Genomic DNA, 22,874 nt, shown 5'->3' on the forward strand with positions numbered 1-22,874 from the left:
ACCATGTGGTACTGTTTAGGGCTCCTTCCTAAACCATCGAGAATTGATGTCACCCCAGAACCTAGCTGGCTGGTCAAATACCTCAAATACCGAGCCTGTCTTTACATGTATTCCTGTATCTCCTGGGTAATAAGGTGATGTGACAACTTAGGCAGAAACGTGATCTCAATCATGTAGAGTAACATGATAGATACATTGCTGCTCGAGCGTCAGCAGCACGGAATTAACTTTTTGCAAACCAGATTTCGTAACACCAGTGACGGAGAAGTCAAAAGCCGTCTCTACTTTGCACATCTAAAACTATTTAGTAATAAAGAGGCTCTCGTGTTACCCCTGTTGGGGGCCACAGGGCAAGGCGGCAATGGAGAAGCGGGGATTGCCAGCAACTTATCCCAGAAGGGGGGGGGGGGGTGGCGGGTAATACCGATCGTGTAACGGTATGCCAAGAAGCGACTATATCGTAGGCCTGCTGCGATGCTGCTGGCCCCGGATTCTTTTCTCCAAAAGAATCTGCTGCAAATCATGAAAAGGTCCAAGGCCTCGCGCAACGAGAATGGACACAGCACTCCAGATAGGTACCAGCATCCAGCAAGACATGGGCCCCTAGTCACTTCTAGTCATTGGTCCCTCTAAGAGGGGGGTGCTCCAGCAGGCTCGTCGCAGACCACGCCAGCTGCTTTTTTGGGCGAGTTGATCATCGGGGCCATGGAGCGACTCGTCATGAGTTTACCTAAGTTATCTGTGACACAACTGCATGACAATTACCCTGCTGTCTACCCTTCTATCTTTCGTTCGGAAGCCTTTAGCGGCTGCCGACACCGAGGTAAAAAGTAAGCCACAGCGTGGCCGGGCGAATACGCCGAGCGCCCGAGCAGGTGTGGCGCACTCGTTGGTCAGTAGCTTCCATGGTCGCCAATCGCTGTTGCACCGCCACTCCAACTTGCACGATTGGAACAGCCAGACCAGCCTTGTCCTCGGATCCGAGACGACCCATTTCATTGTTTGTCCTTTGTGACGATTTCTTGTTCCTCCCAATCATGCAGCACCTAAGTACTCGGTACGGAGGCAGATCACTAGGAACTCATCCCACCCATAAGTTACCATACCTTGATGCGCTGGAATGCCGCCCGTCTCAGCTCGGATGGCGCCCCACACCAGCACCAATTCCCTGCTCAGCTAGGTCACCGCGTCATGGTGGCTGAATCTCCTCTCCAACTGTCCGATGCCTGTTCACTCTTGGACATTGGATGCTGCTCATCCATCAGTCAAAGCTAGATTTTTTTTTTTAATTCCTAGAAAACAATACTAATGTAATGCATATATATTCATAAATCATATGCCGCTGTTCGAGTCAGTTATTCTGCACACCAGCTGCATCTCTTGTAGTCTCAGCATCCCTCCACATCAAGATCCGTGCGACTGGGACAGACTCCACCATAGCTGTTCGCAGCTTCAGCCCCCTTGCCCGCATCTCCCTCGCCCACGTCATGTTTACCTTTGACCCTAGATAACTATCTTGTCCCCCTCATCCTTACTTCTTCATGTCCACACATGGTTCATGATGGAAAAACCCACGACCGCAATGGATTCGCCCAAGAGTGGCGGTAGTGTCGATGACAATTACGGGTATTGTGCCCTCGCGAGCACCCCTCGCCACTGTACACACCTACCTGCTTTGCGCTAACTATTGCTCCTGAAAACCAGCGTCGACTATGTTTTACACTATAAAATCCCGGCAAACGGTACGATGAGAACCATTTACAAGGCCATGTCGCAGGCTAATTGTTTGCAGAAAAAGCCGAAGCGGAAGCCGGCTACGTCGAGCTCATCAAGGCACTCACCACTGTCGGACTCGCTAGCGAGGTTCGATGCGCCAGCAAGGAATCGCTATTCGTCTTCGTCAAGATCGCCTCCTCCGAACTCCTTCGGAACCAGATTTACAGGTCCAGGTTGCAGGACTGGCTGCACGGCGTGCGGTCCGCCAGCCCCGATCACGATGTGGCCAAGACGCTCGAGAACGAACCGGTGACCGAGGCAGAGCGACTCCGACTCGTATACCTCATGATGATAAAGCCAGAGAACGAGGGCGGCGCCGGGATTATGGAAAACTCGGGAAAATGGAAGTATGTCGACGCCATCTTCCCTCTCCAGAACCGCGCATTCAACAAGGCCTGGATTTCCAACTGGAGCGGCAATTATCTTCTCCAAGAGTCTGAGATACATGGCATTCGCGAAAAGTTTGGCGAGAATATCACCATGTACTTTGTATTTTTGCGCTCGTATTTGCGCTTCCTGGCTATTCCCTCGGCAGTTGGCTTCGGCGCTTGGCTTTGTCTGGGTCAATTCTCCATGATCTATGCTGTTGCTACCTGCCTCTGGTCCGTCATTTTCTTTGAGTACTGGAAGAAGAAGGAGCTTGACCTTGCTGTTCAATGGGGCGTTCGACGCGTCTCCGAGATTCAGCATCCACGCCCTGAATTTCAGTGGGAATACGAAAAGGAAGACCCCGTCACTGGCGAAGCTCTCCGGGTCTACCCTCCCGTGAAGCGTCTTCAGACTCAGCTTCTTCAGGTGCCATTCGCACTGGCATGTGTTCTTGCTCTCGGCAGTCTCTCCCTCACAGCAATTTCCCTGGAGATTTTTATCAACGAAGTCTACAACGGTCCTGGAAAGCAGTACCTCACCTTTGTCCCGACTGTGATTCTCGTCGTCTGCACACCGATTATTTCTACGATTCTGATGTCCGCGGCCAAAGCCCTGACGGACCGCGAGAACTATGCCACTGTCGACGCATACCACGCGGCTCTGGTTCAGAAGCAATTTGTCCTCAACTTCATGACATCTTATATGCCTCTGCTCTTCACCACGTTCGTCTACCTTCCATTTGGCCATGTTCTCATTCCCGCGCTTGACTTTTGGAGACGCACTGCGCAGGCAATCACTTTCAGCAAGGCGCCGCTCGCCACTCGTGAATTCCAAATCAACCCGCAGCGCATTTCAGCCCAAATGTTCTACTTCACCGTCACGGCGCAAATCGTCAACCTTGCAACCGAGCTAGTGGTTCCCTACCTGAAGCAGAGAGCATTTGCGAAGGCCAAGGAGATTCAAGCTAAACGAAGCGATGAGGCTGTTCAGGACAACCCGGAAGAGACCGAGTTTATGAAGCGAGTTCGCAACGAATATGAAATGGACGTCTATGATGTTACAGAGGACTATCGGGAGATGGTGATGCAGTTTGGTAAGCAATAGTAAGAAGCCTGGGACGACGCACATAGCTAACGGCAAAAAGGCTACCTCAATCTCTTCTCCGTCGCTTGGCCATTGGCGCCCATCTGTTTTCTTGTCAACAATTGGGTTGAGCTTCGGTCTGATGCACTCAAGATTACCACGAGCTGCCGCCGACCCGTTCCCTGGAGAGCTGATTCTATTGGCCCATGGCTTCAGACTCTCGGTGTCTTGTCGTGGCTCGGTAGCGTTACAAGCTCCGCAATCGTCTTTTTGTGCAGCAGAGCCAGAGACGGCGAGCGTGGCGGCGCCTCAAATGTTACGGCATGGGGGCTCCTACTGAGTATCTTGCTCGTTGAGCACTTTTACTTTTTGGCGCAGATCATCGTTCGCACTGTTTTGGATCAGCTGGAGAGCCCCGGATTGCAAAAGGAGCGCAAAGAGCGATTCCAAATGAAGCGCCAGCTGCTGCAAGACCATCTAGGGCAAGATGTTGCTGATAGAGCGGCCGCCCCTGGTATTGAAATGTCTGAGAAGATAACACGAGCTGCTCTCGAGGAAGACGCGCGACTTACATCCATTCGCGGCAAGGTTTCGCCAGCTGAAGCGTGAGTCAATACCATGACTGAGCGGATGGGATAGAGACATGGCTAATGTGGACTCTAGCTTTTGGCAACGGCAGCACGGCATGCAAGAGACTATTGAAGTCGGTCGCATGTTCATTACGCAGATGGTAGGTTGAAAGGTGCGGCCTCGGAAGGACCCCGAGAGGGACTGACCAAACAAAACAGGACACCAAAAACGGCAAGCCAGCCAGTGCCGCGCAACCTAGTCCCAGGGCATGAGGCGCCGGGTTGGGGGCGAGGAAAGCGGTCTATGGTTCTAGAAGTGCGATGGGATATAACCTGACGCCACGGTTCTTTCTTGGCTTTCGCAGATGAGTGCATTAACTCGGATACGAAAATTATCAATCGAAATTACAATTTACTTCGTGTGGGCGTACGAACTAGACGCGGACTTTGAGGAAGGGCTGTAGGCATGAGGCATGAGGCATGCATGGTGCCTCATTGCAACTTGAGCGAGGAGAGCAACGAGGCTGCGGTGCCTGGATAGGGGGGAGAGGTACGGAGTACAGGGATCGAGGGTTCGGGTCGCATGCTCAAAAACACTATCGAATCGATGAAGTAACCCGCCCCCCTGGTAACGAAAGCCTGGATAATGGGCTGGCTGGCTTGCACATTCTGCAAGTCGTCAGGGGCAAGCACGCATGATGCTAATCTCGTTTCGGGAACTGCTCGACGTTGAAGTAGAATGGCCCGCGTAGAAGACCCTGGGAAGATGAACAATGGACCGTACTAGTCGAGGTCTATCAACCTTCAGCGGAATGCGTGAGGGGCCATGCCAGCGCTAGAAATTGTGAGGCGGCACAAGATGAGGATGCACGTGGTGAAGGGTGAAGCTGTAAGTTGACGGAGAGAAAAACGGGAGGGGCAAGTCGGTACCGGTTCTAGCGGGCCCGAACCCACCAGCCATGCACCAACGTCGCCTCGCCCCGCCACACTTTCGCTGTGAGTCTTGCCTTTCTTCCTCGTGTCTGATTGTTGCAAACGCTTCGAGGGTCAAGTTTGCTTCAGGTTGGACAATTCATTTGATTACTCTTTCCGTCACTAGCATTCATTCAGATACCGAACCACAACTTTCTTCTTCAATCCCCGTTTTTTTCCCTTCTCTTCTGCCGTCTTCCTCCCCTCGTACGGCGACGCGTCATTCTGCGAACATCCGTAATGATCCTGCTGGCACGTTTCTGTCCATAATGCCGAAGCGAACCACCATCCATCCTCTAACCAAGACGGACAGGTGCAACAGCCAATGGCCCATACAATGAAGCATCGGACGGATCAATCCACTGTTGATTAGGTTATTAGCGCAAAGCTGCGAGCCACTGTCTGTTCTCGCTGGCGAGGCGGACGCCCGAGCACACGCGACTCCGATCATCCGTTGTCTCAGCAGCACTATATACGTCACGGCTTCGGGATTCAGATAAACCAGAGATGGCGTCGGATACGCACCACATCAGGTGCATGCTCTGAGCGTATGGGCTCCAAACTGACAATGGGTGGCTTGCTATCAACAGCCCAAAACCCGCGGGATGGGTGCCCTCCCCCCTCCTTCGGTCTGCCTCACACTACGCCAGCACCAGCCCGTCAGCGATTCACCACCAATAGATCCGCGCGTGATGGTGGGCGCCCTGTTTCTGTGTTTCCGCCCGGGAAGAGCCACACCCTGGCTCGCTTGCTCCGCAGTTCTTGCATGCAGACATTTTTCAGCCCGTCGGCCTCAAACCACTTAAACCAAGTTGTCCGGGGATGCGCTCTTGGCTTGCGGCTGCGTTAGCGTTCCCACGAGGCGTCGCCCGGGGCGGGCACCCACCGGTGCAGATGCCTGCATCTTGCTCATAACTCGCTGCCTGTGCCAGGTTTGCCTCGCCGCCCCAAATACTGGCTGTGCCGCCGAGACTGCCAGCTCGCACATGTCCTTCTTCTTGTCATGACTGTGTCTCTTTGTAAAGCTCAAGCTTCGCCAGGACCTGCATAAGTCAGCCTGCATAGTCAACGCTCAGCGCCCTTGTTTCTTCCGCATTACACCAGCCCACTCCATTGTCGTGCAGCCGCTGTCTCAGACTTGCAGTGAACGCGATAGGTAAGGTAATATCCGGAACCTACTACCCCGCGACATTTGCTCAACACCACTTGAGGAAGCCTCATCCACTGCGAACTCTGAGAAACAACTGCGTTCAATCTCACAATTTTCAGAAAAGTGGCACGTTCTCCCTTGTGTGACTTGTTGGTAGCTCACTCTGCGCAGCCCGTTCCGGCTGCCACCGCCATCATGGGTGACGAAGTCGACGTGCTCGCCCTCAAACCCTTTCGCGATGTCGTCGAGCACGCGAACACGGCCTTGGAAAATTCTGGCGAAAATGAGGTCATGCGCAAGGCGGCCAAGAAGCTTCTCAGAGAAGGCGAAAAGGCAGTAAAGCTCATTGAACCCCAGTGCACCAAACGGCACACTGAATATGGAGACAACTTTCTCAACGCTCTTCGAGAGAACGGTGCGCGAGACCTAACGCTCTCTCCTATATCTTGAAAATTAGGATCGCTAATATCTCGTTTAGAAGAAATTAAAGAACCTCGGGCGAAACTTGGCCGTCTAGTATACGGCTTCGACGAATATGTCGAGGAGGACGAATTCGAAGCCGACAAGTATACCGAGCTCCAGGGCCTCACACGAGAGGTTGCCCTGAAAATCTACGAAGTTTTAATCAGCATGAAGCTCGAGGCAACTTTACCCAAAGACAACCTACCACATTCATTTCTCAACGAATTTTCGCCACCGTCTTCGCCAATGCCCCCGCCAAACTTTCCTATACCACCAACACCTCCTCGTTCGTCGGTCCAAAGCGCGACATACGCGCCATCCAGCACACCACCAGGCGCGCCGATCCGCACTTTTCAAAGCGTCTACTACGCCAACGAGGAGCTCGAAAACTTTCGCGACAGACAGCCCAGTAGTGTGCTGGCTCCAGAAGACGAGCCAGTCGTCAGCCCCTCTCAGCTGGCTCCGCCTCCTCAGCAGCCGCCGCCCCCTCGGCCGCCTTCCGCCAACCCATGGGATACAACCGTAGCCGAATCAACCGATGAAATCGCAGTCGCTATCGGAGGGGAACGGCTGCCGCGTCGTCCACCGATGGCGCCCGCCTCACCGCATCTTCCGCGTTCAACGTCATCGCCAGTCAGTCCTGGCCAGCATCGGCTTAGCCCTGCTCTCCCGCGCCGCCCCATAGGCTCATCTTCTGGACCGCAACCAGGGAGCTCCGATGCATATCCTTATGACGAAGCAGAATGGCGTCGCCTCACAAATCAGCAGCAGTATGGCTATCAGCCGCTCAGCCCGCGTTCGAGCCCGCTACATATCAACACAAGACTCGAGTCCTTCCCGGAGGAAGGTACATATAATCATGGCACTCATGGTGGTCGGTCGGTTCCAAGGACCATTCAGACACATCATGCCCATCAGGTGTCGCTAGAATCCGACTCCGTTGGCCACGAGCACGACCCGCACCGTGACACATTCGGAGGCATTCCACAACAAGGCTCAAGACCAGGATCCGTTGCAGAGAGTATCCTTGATCCGTATTTGAATAATGTGCGCATATCGGATCATTCGCGAGAATCTGCTGGGTCAATCGAACGTCCACCGGTGATGCCTACACAAAATGTGGACGACGGTCTCATCGTGGTAGAGGCTGACCGTCGACCCTCAGAGCCGGTGCCAGCCATGTCCTCGAAAGATTGTTTCATTGGCAGCAACTCGTCCTTTTATCTCTGTAAAGGATTCTGCGCCGGCGCGGAAGAGGTTGTGGTCGGCGGCTTAGGTGTCAAGAAGACACGAAAGCCAGTCGGCCTGACAGGGACAGCAACGGTGGCTCGCTGCATTGGATGTGTCTTTGAGCTGTCTTTTCAAGACATTGAAAACGACTTGGGTAAACAAAACAGTGGCAATTTGCGGCACGCTGGTGTTGGATATCGCCTGCGATTCCTACAAAAGAGTCACATACATACTAAACGTTCAGATGACGTGTTATACGGGTGCGTATTTTGCATCCGCTTAGGACGCACCATGGACCCCAGCGACGCTACGGTATTTTTCAACGTCAAGTCGCTATTCAACCATCTGGCACGTCATTCTAGACCGCTACCTGAGGTCCCCGGTATCGTCGTCGTCGACCAGGCAGAAATGCCAGAACAGTACCACAACGATTACGACTTGCACTTCACGAAGCCACCGCTGCCTCACCCTGCACTAGAACACGAGCAAGAAACAGCCATGATGCCTACGGGTGTTGCTAAAGAACCTGCACGCAGAATGTACGGCCAAAGACTGTTGGCAGACCGCACAGCTGCCCTTGAGCTTGTGGTGGGCTCCAGAGTTACCGGTCTGACATGGCCAGCCAAGTACAACGGAGAGTGGTGTATGGGGTGGTATGACGGTGTGCACGCTTCCGTGCCTTTGGATGCCTTGAGGTTGGACCCTCCCCTGCCACGCGACATCAGAATGGACGGGACGAGTCACGTCAGAGCCAAGGCGAGATGGAAGTTTTCGTACAAGGACAAGGAGAAGACGGAGTGGCTAAAGTTTGACAAGGATGAAATCATCACCAACATCAGCTGTAAGTGGATACCTAAATTTGACGAAAATGATGCATTGAAGGGATGCGTGCTAACATGGGACGAAGGGGTCTATCCTGAACACTGGTGCTGGTCAGGGACAAATGCCAAAGGCAAATGGGGCATCTTTCCCCAGGCATTCCTAGACACGAACACGGTGCAGGAGCTGTCAGTCGTTAGCTCTCAGAGAGCGAGCAGTTTGAACAGCGAGAAGAATAAGTCATCATCTATCATACCTCGATTCTCGGTGCGCAAGACGCAGGGCCCGCCGAGCATCGCATCCAGCCGATCCTGATTGTCGATTGCGAGTGTGCCACGAGTCAGTTTATGCGGAGAAGCCGGCATGCACCCATGTACCTGTCTTTACTTTCGATCTTGATTATTTTTCTATGTTTCACGGAACTCTGGGACTATACCTTTTTTTTTTTCTTATTTTTCATTTCCCTGTAAATATTTACATGGCCGTGATTCCTGGTGTTGGCTTCTGAGGGTCTCTCTTTTGCGCATGCGATGCTTGGAACGGATATGCTTTCTTTACTTATAGAAACGTGCGTGTTTACATTTACGACATTCTCTTTATGTATTCACTATTACACAAAACCGACTAGACTTGGAAACCGTATTAACTATAGCTTTTCAACTATTCTCTGATGAACTCAAACAAGTATGGAAAACATAAAAATTATATAAAAAGAACCCATAGGCTACGTACGGATAAATACTAGGTAAAACAATACTGGCTCAGAACCTCGTCAATGGGGGCAACAAGTAGGACCCAGTCATCCGGTTCGCCGATGATGAGTTCTCTCGGAAACTTCTCTTCGATTTCGTAGACAAGTGTCATGGTACCGGCGACGATGCCGTCGAACTCGGCGCGGACGATGGAGCAGCCTCCGGCCTGGGACATGACGGGGACCTTGGCCGCGACGGTGTGGCTAAGAGCCCGGGACGGGGCGCGGAGGCTCCCGATGGTGGGGAGGAGGTCCAAGGCGTCCCCGGCGGAGAGCTTAGTAGAAGCTTTGGCGGCGTCAATCCCGGCGTTGATGTCGCGGATCATCTTCCTGGAGGCGTCGACGACGGGCTGGAAGCTCCCGCCGTTGAAATTGTCGGCGGCGGCGTTGAGGGCGACGATGTCTGCCCGGAGGGTGACCAGGGCGGCCTTTATGGAGGCGGCGTCGCGAATCTCGATGCCGGCGGCGGCGGCAGCGGTGGCTACCGCGACAAGGCAGATGGAAAGTTTCATGGTGAAGAGGGTTTTAGCAGAGGGTCGGGGACTGGAGGGGCAACGAAGGAACGAGCTGAAGGACAGCCTTTGAGGTATTTGAGGCTTTTGTCTCAGCTTACTCAACGTGAGACCGCGTCACAGTTTCGGGCCACCTGTGGCAGAGTGTTCAGATAGAGTTATCGATGATGCTTAGTTAGGGATCGAGATTTTGTGCTACATCAGCCTCACTGGTCCGCGCTGACGCGGAGCAACCGAAAGTGAGTAGACTCTGAAGTGCAATAACTAAAGGCAGCTTTTATGCAAATACAAACACGTTTCTTCGTTCTACTGTAACTCTGAACCCACCCCCAGACACAATCGAGGATAAAAGTGACTGTGAAGTGAGCAGGGAAGTAGAAGTGCCTTTATAGTAGTACTACGAGGTTCACTTACAAAGCGGGAGATCTATATCCACAGCTACATATATAACACGAAAATTATGGCACTTTGATCTCCTTTCTTTTTGTTATTTGTTACGTATTGAATTCTTAACTTCTGTTGCTAATACATACTAAAATGATCGTGTCGTGAAGAGCCTGGCCGTGGAGGTTAACAAGGGATGATGGTGCCAGCATCCCCGACGGAGAGATGGCGAGAAGCCCCTAGCGGTACTGAGCCCAGTGTTAATTCCATTGCCAACTAGGGGCTGAATGTCGCCATCCAGGCTTTCTCCGGCCGGCGTAGAGGCCGGCAACCTCGTTGCGGAGGCAAATCATGACCCATCACGGCACCGCTCCGGCGCAACCGCAGCAACAGCCTCCACAATGAGAGCCCTGATCTTGTCCGTCTCGATCTTGGCCACGCCGCGAGCGGCGACGGGGAGCTTGCCCCTGACCTCGTCGATGAGGGTTCCCGCGCCGGCGTTGAGCCTCTCGAGGTGGGTGCGGGCGACCGCGCACGCCCCCGCCTGAGCCATCTTGGACACCTTGGCCTTGACTGTGTCGGCGAGGGCCCGGGTGTTCTCGCGGATGCCTTGGAGCACGGGGAGGAGGCCAAAGGCGTCCGTGAGGGAGAGGACGGTGGAGGCGCGGGCGGTGGCGACGGCGGCGTCGATGGAGGCGGCGAGCTTGTCGGAGGCGGCGACGGGGGGGCGGATGTCGCCGTCGAAGGCGTTTCCGACGGCGTTGAGGGTGGCGATGTCGTCTTTGACGGTGGAGAGGGAGGCATTGATGGAGGCGAAGTCGCGGACCGCGATGGCAGCGGCGTCGCGAATCTCACCGACGGCGGCGGCGGCGGCGGCGGCGACCGCGAACAGGCAGACGGAGGAGAACTTCATTGTGAACATGGGTATGAAGTGTGTAAGAGAAGAGAGTTTAAGGGCGGAAGGAAGAGGGAGAGAGTGTGCGAGTGTGTTTGTGATAATGGCAGGCTTACACGAAGCTGGGATCCAGGACGGTATTTCTATTGCGACTCTTGCGTCCTCCGGCCTCGCCGCTTGGTGTTGCACACGAGCTGCTTCTTACAAGATGTTCCTGTACCATCGACTCATCACGGTCTAGGCTGTATCAATCCCCCCCGCACATGTAGATACGACATCTGCTGTGACTGACCTACCACTCACACCCGCAAGTCCGTGGGTTTGTACCATCCACCCGTTGCACGAGCTTTGGCAAACCATATGATAGAAAAGACGACGGTGGAGGGCTGGGCAACAAGACTGCTACCATCCCCTCACAATCAGAAGGCAACGACTGCCCTCGCACGCAGCCCAAGCGTTCTTGCTTCGGGCAGATGACCAAGGTCGTCGCGAATGGAGCCCCTTGCACGGCAGGCAAGCTGGAGTGAAGTGAAGCTGACGATGCAAGACCGGCACAGCAGAAGCACCAGGATTTGTAACCAGAACTGGGCATCCGTGCGTACATGGCGGCGACATTGGGCCAGGTGGAACGATGCCCAGCTTGACTGCGAACACGGCGGACTTGTGCAAGTGTCAGTGTAATGGCAATCAATGCTGCCGGCCATCCCATCGTTCCCAGCTTCAATCGACAGCGAGTGAGGATCGCGAGCCAAGATTGGGCATCAACGTTTCAGCTTCATGCACGAACATGTGGCGTGGCAGATCAGCAGCTGATAAGAGACACTGAGGTGATGATGATTAAATTTTGTCGTCTATTATTTATTACATGCCGTGTTTTAAACTTCCGTCGCTTATGCTAAAACCAAACAGATCGTGTATTTTGATTCCCAAAAAACAAAAAAAAAGACGACGCCGATTTTCGTTTGATGTCTCTCCTCTCGCATCATCGCTTCAACAACCACAGCTACCGACAGGCTCAAGGGTAGTCCTTCATGCCGGCCGACTTGCCGCTGCGGTCGCGGAGGTAGACGTACCTCGGATCATCACGAACCAGCGGTGGCAGGTCCTGATTGCCGTCGAGGCGCTCAAACGTGGACGAGCGCCTCCCCCAGATGTCCACGCCGTCGCGGACCGCGTCGGCGATGCGGTCGCGGTCGCGGTACTGGGCGCCGTTCATCCACTTGTGGGAGAAGCTGGCCATCTTGTTGAGGAACATGTCCATGGAGTCGAAGCAGCTGCTGCAGTGCCAGGAGGCGTTCCCGTACCGCGCCGACTCGCGCCAGCGGGACACAAAGTTGCCGCCTTGGCCGTCGCGGAGGTCGTTGGGGGCGAGGGTGCGGGCGCCGGGACCGTCGTAGAAGGTGGCCTGCGGGTGGTGCCACTCCGGGCCGACGCTGAGGAACTGGAAGGAGTAGTAGTAGAAGCGGGAGGCGAGGGTGAGGCGGCGGGGGAAGGCGCAGGCGCGGAGGACGCGGAGGGTCTCGGGGCGGGGGATCTCGTCGACGTCGGCGACGACGAGGACGTCGCCGAGGCGCGGGGCGCGGTCACCCCCGGATATCAGCTTGGGGAAGACTTGCTCGTAGCCGGCGTCGCGCTGGAGGCGCTCAAAGTCCCAGGTGCGGCGGGGACGGAAGCCGCTGGGGAACTCGAGCTCGTGGTGCAGCATCTTGTCGTGGTAGCGGGCGAAGCGGTGCCAGCTCTCCTTGGCGAGCATGGGCTTGGCGTGGCCGTGGAAGGTGGTGGGGGACTCGACGATGATGAAGAGGTCGACCTCGTCGTACAGGGCGTCGAGGCGGATCTCGAGCCAGTCGAGCTCCGTGTTGACCATGGTGATGTCGTAGATCTTGCGGCGGGCGGTGCCGTCGCCGCCGGACGGGTAGGGGGCGAAGCCGTGGGCGGCGCATAATGCGTGGCGCTCGGGGGAGTCGTGCAGGCTGCCGAGGGCGAGGAGGTCGTCGTCGGGGAAGAGGTAGAGGCGGCAGAGGACGAAGAGGACGCTGGCGATGATGGCGATGTAGGCGAGGGATCGGTATCGGTAGGGCTGTTTGGAGGAGGGGAGGAGAGAGAGGGAGGAGAGGGAGGAGATGGCCCGCAGGGAGAGGGCCATGATTTTGGGGGAGGGTGAAGAGGCAGTGAACAGACAGCGCGTTGAATCGAGGCAAGAAAGAAAGAATGAAGAAGGAAGCAATAAAGGAAGAAAAACATCCAGGTACAAGGGAGATACAAGATTTACATTAATTAATTAATTAACGAGGCCGGCTAGATTTTGTGTTGGGCTGGGTCAGACAAAACCTCTCTGCCCTGCCCCCTTTTGGTGGACGGACAATTGCTGCAGGTCGGCGTCATATGTTGATGGGACATGACCGGCCGGATAACAACAAGGCTGCCCCTCAGACTAGCTGCTGCCAATGCTAGTAATATTTAAAATTCATCCCATTGGTGAGCTGATCATTAGTTAAATTCTCGCAATATATTGGGCGTACGCGTCGGCCGCGTGAGCCGAAATGACGGACCGTCCGTTAGAGCCAAGAGTTGACAACCAAGACCAAGCAAGACAGGGTGGACGAATTGAATTCCAGTGACGCGGATAAGCACCTTGGCGTTAAAGAAAGCCACTGTGGCGCAAACGTATACCTCGACTTTTTCGTTTCTTTCTTTTTTTTTTTTTTTCCTTTCCCCCCTCGACATAACTACATAGCTTGTGTCCCCATGGCCTTGTAACTGCCTCATAGTAACGAGGAGGCTTCAAAGAGGCTGGCGTGCGGTGGATTTTCCGAATCGAACAAAGCGCATGCCGAAGTATCCGTTAGTGCAGCCTCGTCATCGAGGGGGCTGTGTTCGTAGGCAGAGATGGCCTGGTCGGGTAACGACAGTAGTTGATGAATGGGACGAATGCAGTGCTACCCTACCAGTCCAAGATAATGCACAAGGCCAGGTAGGCAGATCTCTGCCGTCGCCAGATTCTCCGGGGTCGGCTCTGCCCGCCTGGGGGACTTATCAACAGACAGGATCTCGAGTCGGTTATTGACTAGCAAACTCTGATGGGATCGGGAAAATGGAAAATTCAGCCCACTCAAAGCCACTTTCCCATGATCCATAGCCCAAGTGGAGTTGTTGCGGCGCCATTCTGACGCAGTTGACAGGGCTGTCGAGGCATTTTTGGAGGCCATCTCAAGCCACGTTTTATCTAGGTAGTTAGTTATTAGTAGGGTAGTACAGGGTGTTACAGTGATCTTTTCCACTGCGGCCCAGCGCTGGTACTGTCATTCGGGTTATTCAAATAGTCTTCACTCACACACCAGAGCGGATCGAGCCAAAAGAGAAAAGGAGGAAAAAGGCGAAAAAAGCGAAGAAAAAGAAATTCAAGAGCAAAGATGTAAAGGAAAAACAAACTTGCCTCAATCTTCACTGTCAACTTCAACTTGCCGCATCTCGCCGACTCCATCACCACCGACCAGCCCCCGGACACCCCCGATCCAGTCTTCCGCGCCGATCCGTCGCGGCACCGGCGGGGAGCCTCGCCGACTTCCCGCGCCAGCTTGATCCAGCTCAGCTCCCGCCAAGTAGTGTCCCTCCAACTTCGCCGTACTAGCATGACATGACATTCCCGGATCCTGGCCCCATACAGCGGGCGGTCCGGAGCCCATTCGCCGATCGCCAAACCCCGAGCACAGCATCCCACTTGTTATGGCTGACCCGGAAAAATGGAGCGTCATGTGCCCTGCCAATAACTACATGATAATGAAAAAAGCTGTCAACATTAAAATAACCTTGTTTGATGTATGTATCTTGTATAAATTAAACTCGCCAAGTTGGCCACTGATCTCTATTCACCTTGATACTTGACATCCAGAAACGCAGCGTCTTACACCCCATAGAGGTACCAGAGGTTGGCCTCACAATTTCATCATGGCCAGTCACTACATTTGTCGCCACTCACCAGCCTTGCTTCAACGAGCAGCAACCTCGTCCTGTCGCCTTGCCCCTTGCTTGCACACCCTTTCCGCGACCAGCCGTCGCGCTCTTCATAAGACAGCTGCCTCAGTAAATCGCAATGAGCTCACACGCGCCCTTCAGCGCTCAACCTCAAGCACGACAACCACCACAAGAGCCTCTCCTCAGATGCTGCGTCAGCCATATTCGACACAGGCTGCTGCGGTATCGCAAAACTCTCCCTCTATTGTTGCTGCGGCGGAACCACAACCAGTCGTCCATGACGTGTTCGAAAAGGTCACCGGCACCTGGCAGTACATCGTCGCGGATCCCGCCACGGCCGTGGCCGCCATCATCGACCCGGTGCTCGACTTTGACCCGGCCACAGGAGAGCTGAGTACGGAATCGGCGGACACGCTCCTCGCCATCATCAAGGAACATGGGTACAAGGTTGAACGGATCCTGGAGACGCACATCCACGCCGACCACGTCACCGCGGCCGCGTACCTGCAACACGCTCTACGCGACGCCCAAGGCGACGCGCCCAGCATCGGAATCGGCATGCGTATAGAGACGGTTCAAAAGTTGTTTCAAAACTTGTACGGAATTCCGGACGATGAGATCCAAGGCGCTCATCAATGTCTCTTCCAAGACGACGAGACCTTCCAGATCGGCCATCTCCAAGTGCAGGCCATCCACCTCCCCGGACACACCCCAGACCACTTGGGCTACAAGATTGGAGGTAAGCGCCCTGCTTAACAAGGTCATCACGTTCACGGCGGCTAACTCGCCCTCCCCTCCCCAGACAACGTCTTCTGCGGCGACTCCCTCTTCGCCGCGGACCTCGGCAGCGCCCGCTGCGACTTCCCCGGCGGCAGCGCCGCCGCCCTGTACGACTCCGGCCGCAAGCTGCTCGCCCTGCCCGAGCGCGTCCGGATCTGGGCCGGCCACGACTACCCGCCCGCCGAGCGCCGCGGCGGGCCCTTGCCGTGGCAGAGCGTCGGCGAGCATAGGCGGAGCAACCGGCACCTGATGGGGGGCGTGGCGCGGGAGGAATTTGTGGCGATGAGGGAGGCGAGGGACGCGACGCTGAAGGAGCCGAGGCTGCTGCATCAGTCGCTGCAGCTCAATGTGCGTGGCGGGAGGATGCCCAAGGTGGTGGCGGGACGGCGGATGATCAAGACCCCGATAAGAGCGGCCAAAGGCGGGTGGTAGGTGGCGGGCAGGGCGGTCATGTTTGTATTAGTAGCGAGGTTGTGAGGGTGCTATTCATGTCTCTATTCTCGAAGCGTTTTCTTTCCTCTTCATCTTCACATTTGCTTCATATTTTTGTGTATTTCATTTACAAGAAATTGAGAAGGGGTGTCATGAGCCATGTCGCTGCCTGCTTCTCCTCGTACAGGTCTTGATGCTAACAGCCGAGATCAATGTCACGTCTTTTCAGCAGCAACAATCAACCAACCCCAGTTCTTTCGCCCGTTCCTTCCACTCCGACCAGCTCCCGTCATAGAGCCTCGTCCTGACGCCGTACCCGCTCACCCGCAGCGCCAGCCACAGCACCGCCGCCGTCACGCCCGTGTTGCACGTCAAGATGGCGGGCCTGTCCTCGAGGACACCGGCATCCGCCAGTATGGCCCTCAGCGCCGACCAACCGAGCAGCTTCCCGCCGGCGGCGTCGACCAGGCACGCCACCGGCACGTTGAGCGCCCCCGGGATGTGGCCGCGCGCGAAGCGGTCCGCGCTTCGGGAGTCCAGGATCTGATACTCGCCGCCGCCACTGAGGACCAGATCTCGGAGCTCCTCGAACCCCATCATCCTCGTCGGGTCGGCGACCCGGTAGGTGGCGGGAGTGGCGTCCTCGGGAAGGGCCGCCGGGGGGCGGAGTCGTCGTCGGGGGTGGCCGTCCGCGACGTACTGCCGGAAGCTATTGAGGACCCGCACGTCGCCGAAGCCAAAGTGCGCGAGCGTCCAGGCGACCCGGGGCGCGCAGCGGATGCCGGCCTCAACCGTGTCGTACACGACGAGGGTGTCGTCGGCGCCGATGCCGAGCCGGTGCATGGCCGCGGCAAAGTCTCGGCAGGTCGGCAGCATGACCGGGTAGCCAGAAGCGGTGTTTCTGATCTCGTCCAGGTTAAGGAAGCTACAGGAGTCATGGCAAGATGGATGGCACAGGAATTAGCCAGCCAAGATTGGTCAGTGTCTGGCTGCCGTCACTTACACCGAGTTGGCGAGGTGACAACGCGCAAAAGACGCTGCATCAGCGTCTCGCCCGGCTGCGATTAAACGAAGCCGATTCTTCTTCTCCGGCGGTGTATTTAAAATGTCGTGCAGTTCTGCGGACGTTATGAGAATCGGGTCGGCTGTAACTAATGACGGGGGTGCCATTATGCCTGCACAACGACACAAGCTGGACAATGGATAATTACCTCCTCCTACACAGCGGAGTCTACTTGTGATTGCAAAGTAAATATAGCAACAGCGATCCTCCTGTAATCATGCACTGAATCATGCCATTTTCGGGACTTGGCGCCAGAGTCCGAGCCGCAGCTGTTCAATCGCCGATTGCTCTTAGACGACACTTGGCAGGGGATTCTATGGTATTGCGGAGCTATAATTGCCACGAGAAGCGACCGCGGGCCTCGCTGGCTGACGGGTTCGGCAGTTTCCAAGATTGTTTAACTCGTGACGATTCCGCCTTGTTCTTCTTCTTCCTTGATTTCAGTTACCTTGTACAGAGTCACCTTGTACGGCCAGAGACCCAGCAGCCGGAGACTTCAGTCGCAGAGCGCACCGAAACCTGGGCAGACTACTCACTCTTTGACCTACCAAGACGGACATCGCCTACAATGCAGCTCAAATCTGTCACCGGCTGCGTCACGCGAGCCTCCAGCCGCCACCGGCTCTTGACCAGCCATGAAGCCAAGACGAGGCTGACGGCAAAGAGGTGCCTCGCCACGACCTCCGCCGCACCCCCCGTGTCCACCACGACGCGCAGCCACCGCGTCGTCGTCGTCGGCGGCGGCTCGGCCGGCTCCAACGTGAGCCACCAGCTTCTCCGCTCCGGCCAGTTCCAGGCCGGCGACATCGCCGTCGTCGACCCCGCCGAGTGGCACCACTACCAGCCCGGCTGGACGCTCGTCGGCGGCGGCCTCGCCCGCAAGGACGACTTCCGCCTGCGCCTCGCCGACATCCACGACCCCAAGCTGACCGTCCACCGGGACCGCGTCGCCCGCTTCGAGCCGACGGAGAACCAGGTGGTGCTGCGCGGCGGCGACCGCCTCGCGTACGACCAGCTGGTCGTCTGCCCGGGCATCTCCACCAACTACGAGCAGATCCGCGGCCTGCCGGAGGCGCTCGCGGACCCGCGCTCGGGGGTGTCGTCGATATACAGCTACGACCACTGCGACAAGGTGTTTCCCGGCATCGAGCGGCTGCGCGCCGGCAGGGCCATCTTCACGCAGCCGGCGGGCATGCTCAAGTGCGCGGGGGCGCCGCAAAAGGCCATGTGGCTGGCGCTGGACTACTGGAAGAAGGCCGGGCTGTACAACTGCGGCGACGGGCCGATCCGCATCTCCTTCGCGACCGGGCTGCCGGTCATGTTCGGCGTGCCCAAGTACAGCGCCAAGCTGGCCGAGCTGGCCGAGGAGCGGGGCGTGGAGGCGCTCTTCCAGCACGACCTCGTCGAGGTCCGCAGCGGCTCCGAGGCCGTCTTCGCCCGCCCGGACGGGACGCGGGTGACGCGGCGGTTCGACCTGCTGCACGCGGCGCCCAAGATGGGCCCGCACCGGTTCGTGGCGGAGAGCCCGCTGGCGGACGCCTCGACGGGGCTGGTGGCCGTGGACCCGGGGACGCTGCGGCACGGGACGCACGGCAACGTGTGGGCGCTCGGGGACGCGGCGGACCTGCCGACGAGCAAGACGGCGGCGGCCATCACGGCGCAGGCTCCGGTGCTGGTTGCGAACCTGCTGGACGCGGTGAAGGGCCAGGCGCCGCGGGCCGCGTACGACGGGTACACGTCGTGCCCGCTCATCACCGAGTACGGCAAGGTGCTGCTGACCGAGTTCAAGTACGGGCCGGAGCCCAAGGAGACGTTCCAGCGGCTGCTGGGCGTGGACCAGATCAAGCCGCGGAGGGCGTTTTATCACCTCAAGAAGGACTTTTTCCCGTGGGTGTACCGCAAGTTCATGGTCAAGGGGGCGTGGGCTGGGCCAAAGGGATTCATTCGATGAGAGGTCTTTGAGGCTTGGGAGATATGATTTGGCATCCTCCTGCAAGTACCTGATTGTACAGCTTGCTTTCATACTATTCTTCCAACATGGCGGATGCATTGCTTGCCTATTAAACAACCATAAAGAGTGCAATAGAGTTGAGAGTGTTATAGACTGCAAAGTAGGCCTCAAGCCAAGCTTTGAATTTATTAATAGATTTTCAGAATCAGCCCATGGCAATTACTCGCGAGTCACTCAACTACCGGGCTTTGGTGGGCCGGGATGCGGCACCGCCGGGGACCGAAGCGGTACGTGGGGCAGCGCCCATAGTTAAGGTTAGATAGATATAGGGAGGGCTGTCCATGCTAAGAACTTGCTCTATCCACAACTCGAAGAAAAAGACAGACGTGATGTTTTTTCTTGCAGAATCATGGTTGCCATGAACGTGTGGCTGCCACTGTTATTGCGTCAAACTACCGACGACACTTAGCCTCCTCCGCCACCGCCGACGCTGCCGCCGCTTGCCGCCGGCCTCCCCCGAACTCGGACCGCCCATCACCATCGGCTGAGTTGCCGCCATGGCAGGCTCCGTCGCATGCACGGAATGTCGGCGATCGCACCTCAAGTGCGACCTCCAGCGACCCATCTGCGCGCGATGTGCCACGAACCGGCTCTCGTGCACATATCTCCCCTCGCGACGCGGGGGCCGACGAGTGCCCCGCGACCGGCAGCAGCAGACCGCCGGGCCGATCCCGACCCCGGCCTCGCCAGCACCCTGGGCGACCCCGACCCCGACCGCCCGCGACGCCGGCGCGAAAAGCAGTAACAACAGGCTACGGTCCCCAACAACCGCCGCCAGCATGAGCACCTTTGGCAGCAGCGGCTACTCCTCCGGCAACCTCAACAGTCATCACCGACCACCACCGCCCAACGACGGCAGCAGCACACCCCAGCAGCAGCAGCAGCCCTACGTCCCCGAGGCCCGTCTCGTCCACCTCTACTACGCCCACTTCCACCCCGCGCACCCGATCCTCGTCCCCGCGCCTTCTTACCACCGCCAGCGGTACCCCGACTACCTGCACCAGGTCGTCCGCTTCATCGGCAGCCACTACTCCAAGGTGCTCTCCGGCGACGACTTCCTCGCCCAGACGACGCTGCTCCTCAGCCGGGACGACCGCTCGCCGGCCATGGTGCAGGCGCTGCTGCTCTTCTCCATCATCATGTCCGCGCGCAACAGCCGGCGCGAGGCCGTGGCGGCCCTGGCACGTGCTGTCGGCCTCGCCCTGGACCTGGGCATGCACCGGGCCGACTTTGCCACGCGGGCCGCCGCGGATGGTGACGGTGGCGCGTTGCTTGTGGAGAGCTTGCGGCGGACCTGGTGGGAGCTGTTCATCTGGGAAATCTACCTCGCCCTGCCGGATGGCAAGTTCACCTCGCTCCGGTGCAGCGACGTCGTCAGCGAAGCGTACCTGCCGTGCGAGGAGGCCGTGTACAACGCCATGTCGTCGCCCGATGCGTCGCCAATGACAATAGCATCGTCTTCCACACAGCCGCAGACGTTCTCGGCCTTTCGGGCACGCCTGTTCAGTTCCGATGGCGGCGACTCGGACCACGACGACGGCGGCGGCGGCGGCGACAACAGCAGCGACGTGCAACAGCAAGCACGGGCGACTCACGGCTCGTCGTTGCAGTTCTCCTCATACAGCTACCGCATCGAGGCCTTTTACATCCTCGCCCGCGTCATGGTCCTCAACACACTGCAGGAGACGCACCCGGACCACCTGCAGAGCGTCGTCAACATGATCGTCAGCTGGGGCCACCTCCTCCCCGCCCGCAAGGTCGACGTCGTCGACATGTACGGCAACATTGACGAGATGCTCTTCCAGGCGCAGTTCACCGTCCACCACGCCTCCGCGCTGCTGCACGTGCCCCGTAGCAACCTGCGCCCGCGCTTTCCCACCGCCCCCGGTAGCACCGTCTGCCCGGAGACCCCCGTGCGGCTGTCCCCCTCGCTGACCCGCCACATCCACGACGTCAAGGCCATCGAGGCCGCCAAGGAGCTGTCCAACCTGCTGTCGGTGCACTCCCGGCCCCAAGGGTACAGCCCGGCCATGGTGCCGGGGGCCGTGCTGGCGGGACTGGTGCAGATGGCGGCGGCGCAGGCCCACGCGTCCGAGTGCTTCGAGCACCACCAGAACCGCGCCGTGCTGGTGCTGGCCACCCTGACTATCCTCCGGAGGCAGTGGTCGACGGCGCGCGAGGCTTACGCGCACATCAAGGCCGTGGCCGCGGAGAACATGGCGCCGGCCGTGTTTGCTGCCGCTGCTGCTGCTGCTGCTGCTGCTTCTGGTGCCTCGGCGTCTCCGAGCGTGGTCGGCGGCGCGGTTCCGCTGCCGCAGGCCGAGGCGTACGGTGCTTCGGAGGGGCGGCTGTTTGAGGATGCGAGCACGAGCGCCGAGTTTCACGCGAGCGCGATGGAGACGGCCATGAGTACGGGCAACATGGACCACATCGATCGCATCTTCATGGCCGGGCTCTTGTCGCCTCACATCGACCAAACATGCGGCGAGCCGTTGGCGCTGAGTCACTTTGCCGACTTTGAGTAGCAGGGAAGCGAGACAACCCGGGCATCCATCCGCTTGTCACCAATTTTATTGTATGAATACACTTGTATCAATAGAGTTCTTCTCGTCTTATCAAGAGAATTCAACTGCCTCCCTCACCTGGTGACTAGCTGCGTGCAGGTGCATATCTTGTAGTCCTGGACAGAGTGGCATTCATTGAAGGACCTAGCAATACTCGCACATCTAAAAAGAAAAAAATCATGTTTTTTACAGCCATCGGATTAAGACGAGTTCATTCTAAAGTCAGGGCTAAATGACCACATTTTAAGTAGGTCAAAGCCCGATCGGTCTACTACTTCGGCGTCTAAACGCGGTGGGACTGGCCCGATCACATCCCTTATTAAACACGACCTCTGAGTGATTCACCACCATCTATCTTCCCACATTACATTGCCAATAAACCATTCATCGTTTCGGAAGCTGTCTCAATCCTAGCCTTCTTCTTCTTCTTCGTCCTTCCTCCCTCCCGCCAGCCGAACCACATCCTCTCCTCACCACCCACGCTCACACAGTCATCATGCCGTGGTGGTCCCGACTCGCAAGTCCCATATACAAAAACACCGGCTCCGTGGCGCGCGACCACCTCGCCTCCGAGCGCACCTACCTCGCCTGGACCCGGACCGGCCTCGGCTTCGTCGCGCTCGGCATGGGCGTCGAGCGCTTCTCCCGCTTCGAGGCCGTCGCGCTCCGCGGCGAGCCCGAGCCCGCGGACAAGAAGAGCGAGGAGGAGACCGGCTCGCGGCTGCTCGTGGGGACGCTCCTGACGCTCGGCACGGGATGCATGGTGTACGCCACCAGGAGATACTTTTCGGTCATGCGGTCCCTGGAAGGGGGCGAGTTCCGCCCGGCGTACCAGGGCGTCGCGGCGATGGGCGCGTTGCTGGGTGCGCTGGGCGGCGGCGTGTCGACGAGGATGACGGGGCCGTGGCTTGAAAGCAAGGATGCCACCAAGGAGTGATTAATTGAATCTTTTAGAGACTTTTGTATTGCATTGCATTGCATTGCATTGCATTGATTGTGGTGAGATTTCTTGACAGGCTGCCCGACATCAGTTATCAGTACATAGACGGAGAAACTAGGCGAGAGAGCACTTGCACT

At 57.2% G+C, this 22,874-nt stretch overlaps 11 protein-coding genes across 11 annotated transcripts; 8 read left to right on the forward strand and 3 right to left on the reverse strand.

Moving 5' to 3' along the window:
• Positions 1–1,582: 1,582 nt before the first annotated feature.
• ISF_05337 (Anoctamin/TMEM 16) lies at positions 1,583–4,070 on the forward strand (the record flags this gene model as incomplete). Its single annotated transcript, XM_018848942.1, has 6 exons — positions 1,583–1,626; positions 1,705–1,742; positions 1,793–3,238; positions 3,290–3,833; positions 3,892–3,958; positions 4,017–4,070. The coding sequence occupies 6 exons, from the start codon at positions 1,583–1,585 to the stop codon at positions 4,068–4,070; spliced, it is 2,193 nt and encodes a 730-aa protein (XP_018704078.1).
• A 2,044-nt stretch (positions 4,071–6,114) lies between these two features.
• Positions 6,115–7,066, forward strand: ISF_05338 (RING finger domain-containing protein; the record flags this gene model as incomplete). The annotated part of the gene is made up of 3 exons (XM_018848943.1): positions 6,115–6,334; positions 6,398–6,903; positions 6,932–7,066. The coding sequence occupies 3 exons, from the start codon at positions 6,115–6,117 to the stop codon at positions 7,064–7,066; spliced, it is 861 nt and encodes a 286-aa protein (XP_018704079.1).
• Positions 7,067–7,902: 836 nt separating this feature from the next.
• On the forward strand, positions 7,903–8,745 carry ISF_05339 (RING finger domain-containing protein; the record flags this gene model as incomplete). Its single annotated transcript, XM_018848944.1, has 2 exons — positions 7,903–8,452; positions 8,519–8,745. The coding sequence occupies 2 exons, from the start codon at positions 7,903–7,905 to the stop codon at positions 8,743–8,745; spliced, it is 777 nt and encodes a 258-aa protein (XP_018704080.1).
• A 426-nt stretch (positions 8,746–9,171) lies between these two features.
• ISF_05340 (Cell wall galactomannoprotein) lies at positions 9,172–9,693 on the reverse strand (the record flags this gene model as incomplete). The annotated part of the gene is made up of 1 exon (XM_018848945.1): positions 9,172–9,693. One exon carries the CDS (start codon positions 9,691–9,693, stop codon positions 9,172–9,174), a length of 522 nt encoding a protein of 173 aa, XP_018704081.1.
• Positions 9,694–10,426: 733 nt separating this feature from the next.
• Positions 10,427–10,990, reverse strand: ISF_05341 (Cell wall galactomannoprotein; the record flags this gene model as incomplete). The annotated part of the gene is made up of 1 exon (XM_018848946.1): positions 10,427–10,990. The coding sequence occupies one exon, from the start codon at positions 10,988–10,990 to the stop codon at positions 10,427–10,429; it is 564 nt and encodes a 187-aa protein (XP_018704082.1).
• Positions 10,991–11,987: 997 nt separating this feature from the next.
• Positions 11,988–13,118, reverse strand: ISF_05342 (glycosyl transferase family 17 protein; the record flags this gene model as incomplete). The annotated part of the gene is made up of 1 exon (XM_018848947.1): positions 11,988–13,118. The coding sequence occupies one exon, from the start codon at positions 13,116–13,118 to the stop codon at positions 11,988–11,990; it is 1,131 nt and encodes a 376-aa protein (XP_018704083.1).
• Positions 13,119–15,133: 2,015 nt separating this feature from the next.
• On the forward strand, positions 15,134–16,159 carry ISF_05343 (metallo-beta-lactamase domain protein; the record flags this gene model as incomplete). Its single annotated transcript, XM_018848948.1, has 2 exons — positions 15,134–15,686; positions 15,750–16,159. The coding sequence occupies 2 exons, from the start codon at positions 15,134–15,136 to the stop codon at positions 16,157–16,159; spliced, it is 963 nt and encodes a 320-aa protein (XP_018704084.1).
• Positions 16,160–16,318: 159 nt separating this feature from the next.
• Positions 16,319–17,227, forward strand: ISF_05344 (hypothetical protein; the record flags this gene model as incomplete). Its single annotated transcript, XM_018848949.1, has 1 exon — positions 16,319–17,227. One exon carries the CDS (start codon positions 16,319–16,321, stop codon positions 17,225–17,227), a length of 909 nt encoding a protein of 302 aa, XP_018704085.1.
• Positions 17,228–17,790: 563 nt separating this feature from the next.
• Positions 17,791–19,173, forward strand: ISF_05345 (sulfide quinone-reductase; the record flags this gene model as incomplete). The annotated part of the gene is made up of 1 exon (XM_018848950.1): positions 17,791–19,173. The coding sequence occupies one exon, from the start codon at positions 17,791–17,793 to the stop codon at positions 19,171–19,173; it is 1,383 nt and encodes a 460-aa protein (XP_018704086.1).
• A 557-nt stretch (positions 19,174–19,730) lies between these two features.
• ISF_05346 (Transcription factor) lies at positions 19,731–21,758 on the forward strand (the record flags this gene model as incomplete). The annotated part of the gene is made up of 1 exon (XM_018848951.1): positions 19,731–21,758. The coding sequence occupies one exon, from the start codon at positions 19,731–19,733 to the stop codon at positions 21,756–21,758; it is 2,028 nt and encodes a 675-aa protein (XP_018704087.1).
• A 535-nt stretch (positions 21,759–22,293) lies between these two features.
• On the forward strand, positions 22,294–22,734 carry ISF_05347 (hypothetical protein; the record flags this gene model as incomplete). The annotated part of the gene is made up of 1 exon (XM_018848952.1): positions 22,294–22,734. One exon carries the CDS (start codon positions 22,294–22,296, stop codon positions 22,732–22,734), a length of 441 nt encoding a protein of 146 aa, XP_018704088.1.
• Positions 22,735–22,874: the final 140 nt, after the last annotated feature.

This window comes from Cordyceps fumosorosea, assembly GCF_001636725.1.
Source record: "Cordyceps fumosorosea ARSEF 2679 chromosome Unknown scaffold_12, whole genome shotgun sequence".
Taxonomy (NCBI): domain Eukaryota; kingdom Fungi; phylum Ascomycota; class Sordariomycetes; order Hypocreales; family Cordycipitaceae; genus Cordyceps; species Cordyceps fumosorosea.